At 44.5% G+C, this 14,777-nt stretch overlaps 1 protein-coding gene across 1 annotated transcript in view; it reads right to left on the minus strand.

Annotated features, from left to right (window-relative positions):
* The window catches only part of PHACTR3 (phosphatase and actin regulator 3), a 98,170-nt gene that overhangs the window by 39,342 nt on the left and 44,051 nt on the right, over nt 1-14,777 (minus strand). The window contains exons 2-4 of the mRNA XM_062504967.1: nt 7,155-7,316; nt 6,215-6,292; nt 2,001-2,183 (exon numbers count right to left, since the gene is read on the minus strand). Of these exons, the coding sequence (XP_062360951.1) occupies nt 2,001-2,183; nt 6,215-6,292; nt 7,155-7,316 (423 nt within the window). The remainder of the gene's footprint in view (nt 1-2,000; nt 2,184-6,214; nt 6,293-7,154; nt 7,317-14,777) is intronic.

Here is a 14,777-nt window from a genome sequence, read left to right on the forward strand (position 1 = left end):
TGGGACCTCTGCTACAGAAAAGGTGGATCCCAAATGCTCCCAGCCCCAGCCAGACTTTTTTGGTCCTGAACTCCACCCTGCTCTGGGAGTGGTGTCAGACAGGCATGAGTCTTGAGCACACAAACCTATTAACAGATTTCATACTGCAGAGAGAATATTATCCTGCTGAAAGTATTCCAAGTGCTCAGCACAAGGCTCCTGCTGGAGCACAGAATTATTCATGGAGTGCCACTTGTCAAAATGCCATCTCATTACCAGTAGAAATCCTCCCCTTGGGACTGTCCCCAGGCCCACTGGCAAGGTTAGGTGGGGAAAACTGCCCTCTTTGTGCCCTGGTTGTTCTTTTCCTGTGTATTAACATGAAGTCTGCAAATTGTGTTTTCTCCTCTTCCCCTCCTTGGCCTTTATCCCACACCCTCAGAATGACATAGAATACACTGGATATAAGGCAAATCCATTCATTTTGTTTCTAGCTGGTCACTTCTTCATATGAATTTCTGGAAAGACACCCAATGTATTAGGCATAGATTGAACCCAAGGGAAAATGATATAGAAAACTCAACATTATAATAAACTTAGCAGCACACTCTGACAATTTTGAGGAGCTTTCCCACCCAATCAATTCCGTCAGGTGCACTCACTAGAGACAGGAGTGCTAGGGTGTACAGACAGGGATAAATAAGCACATAAAGACTAGATCAGCAATAATTATTTCAAAAGCCAGAGGCCACCAATAGGAGAGTTAGGAGGACTTCCTACAAATTGGAGTCTCTAAGACTAGGGAGACAGGAGACTGTAATCCCATTGTTATTTTTTGTGGAACCTGAGAAAATTACACCTCAAAAAAATGGAGGAAAATAAATAGACAATAGGAAAGATTGTTTCAGGGAGACAATAAAAGGAACTAGGATTAGTGAAAAAGAGCTAAGAAATTGGGATGATTTTGAAACCTTCAATACACGATTTTGAACACATTGTAAGATAAATTTTAAATCACACTATGAGTTTATGCAGAGCCATAAATTAAATGCATGACACCTCATTAGTGCTATCTTTCCCTGTATGGAAAAGGAAATCTATAGTATGTCCCAGTGGTAAAATTTAGAAGTTTAGAAAGAAATTTCATAATTGATACAGGATTCAATGCTCTAGAATAGAAAAAATAAAAGAGACCTGTAATCTGGTCAAGATTTGATCTGGTCGCCGTAAGAACAGGGAGATGAATGGGTTTTGCCTCAGGTGATGAGGGAATGATTTCCATTCTGAGGGTGGAAGCAGGCAGGGGTGGGCTTGGGGAAAGCAGCCAGGGGCTGGGATCCCTGAGAAAGGAGGGCCTGAAGGGAGGGGACAGAGAACAAAAGGCAGCCAGGGCAGATGGAGAAGGTGTAAAGATTGACCAGAGGCCAGGGAGATCCAAAATCACTACATGACAGTCCTCACAAACCAGGATAAAGTATTATCTCTGCAGCTTTGCCCTTCTTGGTTGTCGGGAAGTGAATGGAACCCTCCAGCTGCCAGGCTGTGCCTGAGCAGAGCTGCATGAGAGGAGCTCGGTTTAGCTGATCTCTGCTCCTGGTATTGAACTTCACTGGTGTTTGCAGCATGCTGGGGACACAGGGATGGTAAGGACAGTGTGGGCTGTGTATTGACATTGTTCTCCTGAGCCAGGACTAATAAATTCAGGCTTGGCACAGAAGTTTAAGAAATCTTTTTAAGAGAAGCTTATTTCATCTTCGCAGCAGCTTCTGCTGATACCAAAGGGGCACCATGCCAAAACTGGATCATCTCATAATTCAGATAATCCCATCATGCCATTGTGTAGTTCCTCAGGTTGGTAGAAGTCTCAAAAATCACTGCTGTTAAGTACTAATTGCCAACCTAGTGTGGGGCTGAGCTGAACAAGGTGCTTTGACCCTTGAATACACTGACATATTCAACTCCTCAGCAGAAATATTTTTATAACACTTCATAGTTTTTTGGAAACATTTTATATCCAATACCTGCATCTTCTTTCAGTTCATCCAAGTGCAGCTCCTCGCCAAAGGAGGTCACATTTGTTGTGGCTGCTGTTGTGGTCTCCTGCTGCTCCTCCTCTGAGGTGAGTGCCTGGCACACGGCTGCTGGAGCCTCGCTCTGCGTCACCCTTGTGGCATCGTCTCCAGTGCAGGCTTTGCCTTCGTTATCTGAAACAACAAATCACACTTAATCTTAACTAAACCATGAGCAGGGAAAGCTGAGGTCCCTCTGCAATCCTCTTGAGAAGAGGGAGTCTTAAAGCTGCTCATGCTCAGGGGACTGAGACTTCTCTTAGAGCAGCACCTGATCTCTGCGTTAACCACGTGCAGTGTAAATCCTGTGGACACCAGCCCATCTGGATACAAAAACCCACTCAGTTTTCTCAAGGAGGCACCTATTTCTGTGGGCATCCAGCTGTCTCAGCAAATGGCCACTGTGCTCTGGTAGCAGCTGCCACGTGGGAGATGAGCAATGGGCAATCAGGGAGAAGGCAATTCCTTCCTTGCATGAGCAGAGCCCGTGATGCAGAAGGTTCTCAGGTTGGTCTGACCTGTCTGGGTTGTGTCAGGCTCTGTGCATGACTCGCTGCCATCCAGCAATACTGGAGGAGGGAAAGGCTGCTCATATTCCCAACCAAGCTGCAGGTTTTTAACACAGTTCTAGTTACTCAGCTTTCAAAAGTGTGTCTTGTGTGATTGAGCTGATCAGAAATTCAAATCCCTCCTCATGCAGACCTAGAAACTGCTCCCTTTGCTTACTCTGGAAGATTTTTGTGCCAGTGATCCCTGCAGCTGTATGCATCTTGATGACTGAAGCTTTTCTAGTATTCTCCTATTCAGGCAACAGTCCCCAGAATACAAACTACCCTTTTACTCCCTCAGAATTTACAAGATCTACATCACTGTTGCAAACTACAGAAAGCAATCACTTCCCTCCCTGGGCAGCTCTCCATGCTGATGGATGCTCCTGCTGTCCATCCTTCACCTCCCAGCTTCTGCTTCTCAGCCCCGGACACTCCTTTCTGGAAGCTCCTGACAGGGCTGTGTTTTCTTGCAATTATATCATTGCAAGTTCCTCGGACATTGATTTAAAATAGCAACATTCCCAGTTACCTCTTTTTGATGCTATTTGGACAATCTGCAGGGTAATTTCTTGTGGTTTTGGGTGAGGGTATCAGATTTTGGCCCAGAGATGCTGCGGGAGGGATGCAGTATTTCTGCACACTGAGCTCACTCAGTCTGCCTCATACTCACGTTCGGTGAAAGTTACGGTTCTTAAAATAGCCCTTGCAGTAGCACAGTTGCTATGATACAGGGAAGGGGAGGGGGAAAAAGTTCATTGCCTACATCTCAGCTCGTTGTGAAGGCAGCCTGTACATAATCAGCAGGGTATGAACCACTGCCCGTGTTGTTTGACAGGCAGCCCTTACCCAGAGCTGTAAGTACAGATAACCCTGATCAGCTTCGTGCTCACAAAGGGGAGAAGCATCGAGGGGGGAGCTCCCTAAATGTGTGCAAGGTAACTCTGCTCTGCACGTCCCTCACATCCTCGGGAAAGGCTGCTGGCAGCTGTGCCACAGAGGAACTGCAGCCAGGGACAGGGCTCCTTCAGATCCCAGCCCATGGAAGTGCAGTGACTGATGAAGGGGGGACAGGAAAAGATGTTCCTGTTGGACGATTTCTGAGACACAACTGCGATGTTCTTGGGCAGGAATGATCAGTTTTGCTTAGATCAAAGTGGGTGTGCTGCTTTGGGTGCCAGTGGGTCCCAACACTGTATTTTAGAGATGGTCTGGGACAGGACAAAGCACAGACCTTAGATCAGCAGGGAAGGAAAACAGCAGTGCTCAGGGTAACCGGGAGCAGGGCTGTGATTTTGCTGGGCATTACCTCTGTGTGCCAGACCCTGCAGCATGGAATGTCTCAGGGAGTCAAGCTGGTTTCCCAGAGTGAAGCTGCATTTCAGGAGTTTTCCAGGGGCAGGTTGGCATCTGCCCTGTGTGAGCAGGGTCAGAGAGGAGAGATGGGGACAGAGGTGGCCCAGGCCGTGCAGTGAATGGGCATCCAGGACTGGGGGTTGTGTGAGGAGAAGGGGTGACATAACCTGCAGGGTGACTCATCACCCACCCAAGGACAGTGCAATTCCAGCCTGGGCTGCTCCCAGAGCACTGCAGATCCTGCTCCAGCCCCGGGGAGAGCTCAGAGCCACACGGGCCACTGCCATGGCCACTGCCAGGGCCACTGCCAAATGCTGCTGACAGGCCTTGTGCTGTGTGTCTGAGTGGCACCTACTGCAAAGGCATGAGGCTTCTCGAACTGCAGCATCATCCCAGTTGAGCTATTTATGAAAGCAAGAATCAGCTCCCTGAAAGTGGAGTAGAGTCTGATGGAATAGAGGATTTGAGGATTTACTGTAGTCTTTTAGCACAGTGTTGCTGCTTTGACAATTGCAACTTAACTGTGTAAACAAGGACTTAGCCTTGAAACTGCTGCCACTTCAGCTCAGTCCAAGTAGGGCACTAATCATTTACTGAGAATTATTTGGGTCAATTTTTTATTCCAGTTAATAAGCTGCTTCTACTAATATAATAAAATAACCATGGAGATTAACAACACTGTAAAGAAAAATAACTTGCAGGCAGCTGCAATGTCCTTCATCTGACTGCGATCCATTCTTCCCTTTCTGGGCACAGGGAGGCACTGAAAATTTGTGTGATGCTTATAGGAGCTCCAGGCAACTTTCCTGCAGACACATAAGCAGTCTGTTTGCAGATGTCCTCACACCTCACTGGACTATATTTGTTTAAATTATTTTAAGTTTTTAAAATGATCTTGCTGCTTGGCATCGCCTTTTCCTCCCAACCATTCTTTATGCATGCAAGAGGTTTATTGATTCTTCATTATTACCTCTTAATGAGCTCTACAGAAGTACTATTTCACTGGTGTTTTGCAGAGCTGGGGAAATGTATGTCTTCAAATTCATGGATTATAGGGAACTTTCCTGCTCCTAGTGGAGATTGTTATATACAGTAATGCTAATATGCTACTAGGGCAACTAATTTTCTAGAATTATGAGAGACAAAGACTTCAATGGACAGGAATTAAAAATGAGCTTTGTAAGAACTTCCATTTTAGAATAAACTGATGACTTGATAGATTATTTAATATAAAACTTAAAGTATATCCAACAGAATAATATTAAAATTGCTTTACTCCCATGGGGGAAAAAATCCTGTTTAAAATGCTCTTTTTCTGACTCTTCAGTTGCTCAGTTTCACTCCAGCATGGCATCACCGAGTATTGTCCCAGGGGTTATTTATAGGCATGGCATTTGTTTTATACAAAAGAAACTCAATTACTGCATTCAAAGAACATAACTTCTATCTGTGAGATGAATCAAACTCAAAAGGCCAGTCCTCTTTCATGACAGTACTTTCTGCTATGATGTTTTTAAAGTAAAGATGGATTTGTGGGGTTTATCTCTGTTTAGGTGGAAATGGCAATTGGGATGTTGTCCATAACATTGGAAGCTCAGTTAATCTCACAGAACAGTCCCCAGATCTGTGTCTCCCTTGAGCATCTGTCAGGGCTTTGGAGCACAAGAACCATATCCTTTGTGAGTTTCTGACACTTTATCATCTTTCCTTCCCTGACTTCCGATTTGTACTCAGGAAAGCTTTAAAATTACTCCTCTAAATCCTTCACTATTCTATGGAAGTAAAAAGCAGGCAGACTGGTAACATGTTACACCACAAACTTGGTTTACTGGAAAAACAGCTGAAGACATCAGATTAGGATCATTTGATGGGATTTGGATCCATAAGTTGTTCATGTTAGCTGACTATATCTGTATGTTGAAGTTTATATTTATCCATCTTGAGCTGGATTTCTTGGCAGAAGGATTTAGCTGGGTTTAGAGCAATTACATAAAACATACATACCAGTTCAGGCTGTACCACGTGTAAACCAAGGGAAGACAGAACTGCACTCAAGATGGGAGAGCATCAAACACTAAACTACATGGATTGATTGCAGAGAGGAGCTTGAAGGATGACAAGCCTTAAATTCAGACACTGAGTTTTCCTGTTTGGATTGAAAGTTTTTATTCATTTATTTGTTTATTCTGCTTTTGCAAATATGTGTTTCCTACTGGAAAGAGCCTCTGATAAAAAAAAAAAAAAAAAAGAATTTTTACTTACCTTGTTCCATCATCTCCAGAAGGCCTTTCTTAATGAGTTCATCCCGCCCTTGCCGTGCTGTCATCTTCTTCTCCAGCACTGCACAAAGTAGTGGCACAACACAGCACCAGTTACAACACAGCAGTCATGTAATGGGCTGAGAAAGGCAACATGGAAATTCCCTCCAGTCTCAGCTCCTGGGAAAGGAGCTTGGATAGGACTGCAAGGATTTTGTTTTGGGGAGCATGGATTGGTCATCTGTGTGTGGCTCTTCCTTTATTAAAATCACCACATGTAAAGCTGAGGTTTGTGCTGTCAGATCACTCTGAGTGCAGAGTCATGGGGATTTCAGAGCCTCCCTGCTGTTTAATGTTCCTGCTCCTCCAGTTTAACCTTGGAGTTGCCTTGGACAGTGTCCTTCACTGGGACACTCCCACAGGATACAGGAGCAATTGGAGGGAAGTGCACCATCCCATCTTAGGAAAATGTGAGTTTGTCTCCGTTCTGATCTCTTGGGACATCCCTGGAGACCAGTGAGAGGATGCTCTGCTGTGTGCTGGGCTCCTTCCCCTCAGAGACAGCTGCTTGAGGGAAGGAATTTCACATGCTGCAGCTCCCTGCTGTCACTTCTCATCATGTTACCGTGACCTATATAAACTTCACCCCAAATAAAAGGGGTGACAATACTTGGGGCCATAACTGTAGCCTGTGTGGAGAAGGGACAGCCCATGGAAAGCAGTCTGGGGGCAAGGCTTGTGCTTCACTCTCATATTTTGACCTTTACTTCTAAATGTGCTATATTGTGTTATATAGGAAGCCAGCCTATATGGGCCCCTCCTAGCCTTAAACATTATTAATCTGTTGAATGCTGGAATCTCTGGATTGGGTTTGGCTCAGGTCACCTTTAACGTGTCCCATGAAAGCTTTGCTGTGTAGCATCCCTCTCTTGCTCTCAGCCTACCTGCAGATGTCTGCTTTAGCTTCTCATTTTTCTTTTTCCGCCACTTCCATGGTTTGAAGATCCTGCCCAGTGTTGCCAGTTTGCTGTTCCTCCTCACTGGTGGAGTTCGAATCCCTGAGACCAAGTAGTCAGAACGCACTGCAGGGGACTGCTCCATCTCATCTGAGAGGGGAAGAGAAGAAAAAACTGTTAGACAAAACCCCACAGTGACTTGCAGAGGGCAGGCAAAGGTGCTCACCAAAGCAGTGGTGTCACTGTCCCCCCAAAAGCTGCAGGGAGCTGTCACAGCTTCCTGAAACGTGGAGAGCTGAGAGCTCCCCAGGGCTTTAACAAGAGCAGTGGAAGTTTAACACATCAGTAAATCAGGCTCATGTGGCCTCCAGTTAATCACATAAATGTAATGCTCATTTAGAAAAATGCAGACCTTTATGAAAAGCTGAGAGGAAGCGTGAGAGAGCTCAGATCCCTTTGGAATCCCCAGCTTCCAGTTCTGTTCCTGGGTCACAGGATATTGCTGCCTTTTAAATGAACTCTTCACATGAGCTAACACAGAACATGCTGACTTTTGTGAGTGAATGCAAATCTTATATAAAAGAAGAGTTTGTTTGATATTTGCTATGTAAGTAAAATCTCAGAACTACTGTGAAAATTTGTTCCTTGAGAAAGCTAAGGGGAAAATTCTTTCCTTTTTGTCCAGCCAAGCCACAGGAATTCAGAGATAATGCTTCAACTGGAAAATCAATCTAGGTATTTTTAATAATTTTCCTTGAAAATGCACCCTAAGTTTTGCTTATAGACAATTGTTGCATGAAACAATACCCACTGAGTATTCACAGTTGTGTGCCAGCCAGTGCCATGGAGGACAGTGGGACAGTCCCCTAAATAGGGTTATTGATGTCTTTACTGAGATTTGTATTAGAGCACCAGTACAGTAATTGTTGAAAGAGAAGCTGCCATCAGATCTTTTACAGAAATAAATACTAAGTAATAATTGGTATTTTTTTTTCCCCAACAACCAGTTATGATTTAAATCGGGAATGTGAAGCGGTGAACATATGTACATCTCCAAGTAATTTTTCTCTGGAACAACAACATTTATCATAAATTGCTTTATGACTGCAAGATCATACATATCCAGCATTTTCTAGGCTTTGTTTTTAAGCTAACTGGGTGCAAACGCCTAGATCACAGCATGGAGGTGGGGATTTCCAAGTAAACAGGAAACAATTTTTGGAAGATTATTAAACACAGCAGGGGAATGAACACATTCCTCCTCTTCCATTTAATTTTGAAAATACTGGTAATAGAGATGAATCATTCAGGAGAACAAACTAAAAAGTTGGCTATGTGAACTATCAGAGCAGAGAAAAGCTGTAACAATTCTCCACACACATCATGCATGCCCAGTGAAATTCTCTTTTCTTTGTACTGAATTTAGAGCACCTTTTTTGCTCATTCCACTGAGTTTAACTGGGGGTTTAATTTCCAAGAAATCTAAAGTAATAATATATTTTTTGCCTTTGTACATGTGATGCCTACCCCAGGTGATATTTATAATTTCCAATTTGGAGGTCAGTATTAAGCTGAGAGCAGAAAATAGCAATGAGCCTTGCACAGAAGGAAGGCAGTAGCCTACAGACCACAGCTGGAATGCCAAGATATTTTGTTCCTTTCCTAGCAGCATATTCAAAAATGAGAAGTGCCAGAGAAATAAGCTTTCAAGAATTAGAGCTGCTCTTGATTACAGCAATAGCAATGAGAATGGAAAATGGCAGAGTAGATCTATTAATTTGCTATTATGATCACTTTAAAGCTGTAATTGAAGCCTCAGGAAATAGCATTTGGTCACTTCTTGTGACACCTCTTGAGTGGAAATAGAAATGTTCATGAAATTAGCTCATCTCAAAAGAGCTGTAGATGAGGCTGTGAATCAGAGCCCTGTCCCTGGGAGCTGCAGTGGAGTGGGACAAGCTCAGCTCAGCTCTCCCTGGTCCTTCCTTGTGAGACTGAACTGCTGCTCCTCCCAGGCCAGGAGTTTCTCAAGCATGGAAGTGAAGATTAAATAAGAAGTTGATTTACTGACCCTGCTATGTTTCCTTCAGGATGTAGGTGTCTGCAGAGTGGGTTAGACATCCCCCACATGTTTTGTTTAATACTGGTAGCATGAGGTCATTTTAAGTTTTTGCCAGATAGGGGATCTACAAAGAACCAGGAAATCATTTGAACCCAAACCTGCATGTCTCCAGCAATGCTTATGCTCCCAGATATTCCCCTAAGAAGGGGCATGGGGAGATATCACAAGAACACTGAGGTTCCCCTGAGTGCCCTGTAGGAATCGGTGCTTCTGTGGTTTGCACCAGCCCTGCCAACTGGTTTCTTCCCTCCCTTTCTTGCCCTCTTGGTTGTGGAAATGCAAGGATTTTGTGCCTTAGGCTTTGAGTGCACATGAAACACAGGTAGAAATCCAATGTCAAAGAAGGAATAGCAGCTTGAACATATGTTCCAGTGGAGGTTTTTGTGGACTTTTAACTTTACTAATGTTTCTCATGTGGTACAATCAGTCCTTCTCACCAGACAGTTTCTCACTGTGCATTGGGAGAGATGGACACAAAAATAGATAGAGACACAGCAAGGCAGATGTCTTGACGTCATAAATAACAAGGAAGTGGTCTCACTGGCAATGAGAATCACAAGAGAGCCCTTGGAGCACCTCATTTCCAGTTAGTTCTTTTTCTTCTGGTTGTGGGTTGGCTGCTTGGGAATTCGACAGCACAAAAAAGCAGTTCCCATGTACAGCAGTGACTACTGGAGGAGAAGGCACTCCTAAGCATCAGCCAATTCCTGCAGCCAACAAGCTGCCAAGGCTTGCCAACCCTCCAACCACTCTGTGAAACATTCAGCACATTTTTTTTATCTGCAGTCAATATTTTAATTATGCTAACTGTTCTGTGGAATAATGTGGTTATTTCTCCCAGAGCCTGACAGCCTGGGACCAGGCCATGCAATTACACAGGGGATGTCTGCAAAATATAAACAGCCAAGAGCAAAACCATGACTCTCCAAGTCAGCAGGGGGAAGTGAGCAGGAGCTTCACTCGCTGTGTAATGTGGAATGGTGAGGGACAGTCGCTGTCAGCGTCCAGAGGGCACCACTTTAACCCCCAGCCTGTGCTTGGCCCTCACTGCCCCACAAGCAGGCAATCCTCAGCCCTGTGGGACCACGAGGTGTTGCTCTGGTTGATTTGGCTCTGTGCCAAAAATTTAAATTCCTTGCTGTAACCATTTGAAACTTCTGTGCTGGAGCTTCAGCCCCAAAGCAAGACTCTGGTGCCACAAACTCGTCACCTGATCCTTGTGTGCCAAAGGGGTGGAAACGAATGTGGGTGTGCCCCTGCTGATGATGTTGGGCAAGTTCTTCTTACAATGCTAGCTGGGGTGATTTCTAGAGCTCTTAGCAGTGGTGCAGTGTGAATGGTTAAAGTCTGAGACAGCCCCAGTCAGAGGAGGGGAGAGGTTCCAAAGTGACAGGCACTGCTCTGCAGTGCAGCTCTGGGCTGCAGAATCAACCAGGCAACAAAGAAGCAGCAAACAAACCATAATATTAATTACATTTAGCTCCAGGGTCTGACCCCTCAAAAAGTCTGAGCATCTGCAGCTTCTGTTTACATCAGCAGCAGTTGTGGTGAAAAATACCCCTTTGCTTTCTTCTTTAAAACACTGTGGTGCCATAAATAGAGCACTCTTCCTTCAATTCCCCTCTCTGTGGGAATTGTGCAATCATTGTGAAGGTTTTCTGCTCATAGAAGCTCTCCCATTTACATGTGTCAGACCCTGCCTCCAGCCCAGCCAGCCTCCCACTTCTGTGGGAATTATGTGCTGGACGTGTGATGGGAGAGTGCCCTGAGCTGCCCACAGCCCTCGTTCGTACAGCAGCTGGGTCTGGTGCTGAGGTGATCATGTCTGGGTGATAACAGCATTGTTAAATGGAGCACTGGGCTCAGTGACTTGAGTTTATCTTCTTGGGTTTTCCAGATGAGCCAGAGTCTGTAGCTGGATGCCTGGGTTGCTGATTACAGCAACTGCAGGATGCATTCCACAGGCTGAGGAATGGCAGCTGGGAAGTTCAGGGATGATGAGTTACACTGACCTTGCCATGCAGACAGGCTGCGGGAGACATGGGATGTCCTCCTGTGAATGCAGCAAGAAGTCTGTGGGAAGATGAAGGATGCTGAATTTTAACGTGCTGGGAATTTTGGTAACTTAAATTCACGGTAATGAAAGTTGTGCCTTGCTAAGTCCTGTGTGTACATTGGTAGGAGAAGGACCACTGAAAAATCTGCAACCTGCAGGCAGTTTAAAAATAACACAGCAGACAAAAGCTGCAGGCAAATTTGTAAGGCAGGCGTGCTCTGTTTGCTGATGAATTGGTTTGTGATGCAGCTCTGCATGTTTTCCCCTTTACTGTCATTGCATCTCTCTCTGCAACTCGAGTATCGAGCTAAAAAAAGCCATGAAGATTCCCTTTGGTCCACTGCAGAGGGTAGAGACAGTGAGTGGAATCAAAATGACCTTTCTGGCTTTTGGGATAGAGGTGCCTTTACCACCAGTAACTTTCAGTGCTGCCTGGAATTCAAGACTGCGTCTAAAAAGGAGGTGAGGGAGGATGACACAGGGGGAGCTGAGATTTCCAAGGGTTTCTGTGTCCTCCTGGTCCCTCCCACCCAAGCCAGCACTTCCCTCAAGGTGCTCCTTGCTGAGGGTCCTTGTCATCCAGCGAGAGGAGCCTGCAGGGCATAGAAGGCAGAGAGGTGGTCTTGGTTTCAGAGTAAACATTATCCTGAGTGTTGTGAAAGAGAATTAGCAGCACGAACAATCCCCCTTTTCCTTAGTTTAGCAAGCTAAAAAAACCTGATCAGGGTGACTGAACATGCAGGATAGGGGTAAGTGTGTCTGGAAGCCTTTGAATGCTTCTGTCTTATGTTCCAGAGAAGCAGAATTCAAACTGAAGAGCTTTTTTATTGCCGAAGTTAGATGTTTCCTGTGATGGAGCTCTTCCTTGTTCTAAAAATGTTTTCTGTCACCTGCATTTCTGCAGACATGCTCTCTTTCTTGACTCACTTTGAAAGAGAACCATAGCAGAATGTTCCAGTTTGAAGTTTCCATTTCAGTTTTTTGAACATAGACTATTTTGATTTTTGCAATTTTGAATGACTATTAGAAATTAGAACTGAAAATTATAAAGGAGAAAAAAAGTTTTTTATGAACCTGTAATTTATGTAATTTTTGAAGGACTTTGTATTTGAAGCTGTGAATGTTTCAGTATTGTTTTGGATTGGTTTGGAAAAAACTTACACAGAATCCTTTGTAAAAGAGAAAACCTAGTTCTTAACAGCTTAAATATTTAGAAAGGCAAGGTACCTGCAGTAATCATTGAGTGTAATCATGAGCTGATTTTGGGGGCACAGCTGCTTATGTGACATAGATTGTTGCTCAGACACATTGTATTTGTTATACCAAAAAAACACTGAAATAGAGTAAATTACAGATCTGAGGTGCAAATTTCAGGCATTTACCTATCCAAACTTTTAGGTTTTGTGTGGTCAATGGTGCAAGGAGAAAAATGTTTGAATTCTTCACTGTTATCGCAGCTCTTTATGTTCATGATTTCCTGCCATGGATTTCATCTCTCTGAGAGTTTAACCTCACAAGGAGCAGATGGAGAGTGGGCCAGGTTTATCCACATGGCATCTACGTCATTCCCTGAGTTACCTTGGGGGGAAAATCTGGCACAGTAAATTTGTGCAGGCTGCAGACTCAGGGAGATCCATGGAGGCAGGGTGAAAATGCAAAGATAAATATCAGGGAAATACAGAGACAGCTCTGGCTTCAGCTTCTTCTCAGTAAAGGCTACGCTTGGGCTCAATCACTTTTCCTTTTGCTGAGTGACATAAATCCTGATTATTTTTCTACTTCCCTGCATGAAAATGCAAGTTTACTATGTGGTGTCCGAAGTCTGAGCTTTCATTTTTAGTTCAGACTCAAAGGTTTGCCATTTGTCCTTGTTCTATAATTTTCACTGCTCTTTAGTATGTTAAATTACAATTTAACATTTTTCTCTAATTGAAGGAAATAAAATTAAAACCCCAGAACATAACTTGTGGGTGGTAGGAAGGAGCTGTGCTTGCCAGGGAAGTTTATTTCCATTTTGTCATGCTAAGCCTCCTTCAAAGTATTTGGATTTTGAAACCAGGTTTCCCTGCCATGAATGGGGAAACAGATTATGCTTATCAAAGGAAAGAGAGCAGGGAAGTGGCAACTCCTGCTAAATCTCTTAGATAAAAATATGCTTTGTATGCTTGAGATTTTTGATTTCTTCCAGAAAATGTTCCTTTGGAAAGTTGACATATCACCTACCAGCATTATCACCGAGTGAGCCAAGGTGCAAAGAAATTAATCAGGAACCTTTCATGCTTTTGGATCATTGTGTCAAGTTCCAACACCACTTGCTGTGATTTACAATGCACGGTGTGACATTAGCAGTTCATTAGCAAAATAGGTTTGTCGGTGTTTGCATGAAGGAACCCACAACACGGCTTACCTGGGTAAGAAAGAGCTCAGTAACAATGAGAAAAGGAGCCTGATGAAGGCTTGCTGTGTGTAATCACTGTTAATTCAGTTACCTGAGCCTGTACAATGTCTTTGGAGAGGGGAAAGCTGCCTTTTGCAAGCCTCTCCCGCAGTGAGAGGCTGGCTCAGGCAGCAGAGCAGCATTTCCCCAGATCCACAAAAAATCCATTCAAATAAAATAAAAATCCTTTCAAATGGGCCCTGCCTCTGCAGAGGGCCGGGAGCCAGCCTGTGCCAAGTCTGTCTCTCCTGCAGCTGCTGGGGGTTTGTGCCACACACGCTCCAAATCCCCAGGGCTGGGCAGTCTCCCCCAGGCTCCTGGAGAGATGCTGGGCTGCAGGACACAGGGAGGCAGCCCCAGCAAGCACAGGGATGTTTGGGATGAGGCTTGCCGTGCCCTCAGAGCAGTAAAGCTGTTGTCTGCACTGCAGGACCAGCCTTTCATCACCTGCACTTGTTTAATTAGCTGTAGCCTTACTGCAAACCTGTTGAAAGGATGTTTTTTATAGCATCCTCAGGGAGTCTGCAGACTGAAACACACCCTGGGCTGTCTCCAAGAGGCACCTTCAAATCCCTTCCACTGCAGATATCCCTGACAGCAGCTGCCTTTAGAGGGACGCCAGGGAAGCCATTGGTGTAAGGGCACTGTTCTTGCCAGCAGGGACCTATCCACTGCTTTTTCTGGGATTCATGGCCCAGGACTGACCTGCTTAGAGTTTCTCCAGTTTATGGGAGTCTGTGTCTGTCAGACATACAGTCAGCTCTCATTTTACATCTATCCCAAACTTGTCTATTCAAGAATTAATCAAATCCTCATGTCCTATGCACTTTCATGCCCTTGTAATTCCATGCATAATTTCCTTCTTTGCTCGAACACATCACAGCTCTCAGTCGGTGCTGTCACTGTTCAGTGCCACTGCTGCAGATGGGAAACACTCTGTGCTCTGTGAAATGCAAGAGCATCTCCTTTTGTTTTGTTTTCTCCTTTATCACTTCT

This window comes from Cinclus cinclus, chromosome 18, assembly GCF_963662255.1.
Source record: "Cinclus cinclus chromosome 18, bCinCin1.1, whole genome shotgun sequence".
Taxonomy (NCBI): Eukaryota; Metazoa; Chordata; class Aves; order Passeriformes; family Cinclidae; genus Cinclus; species Cinclus cinclus.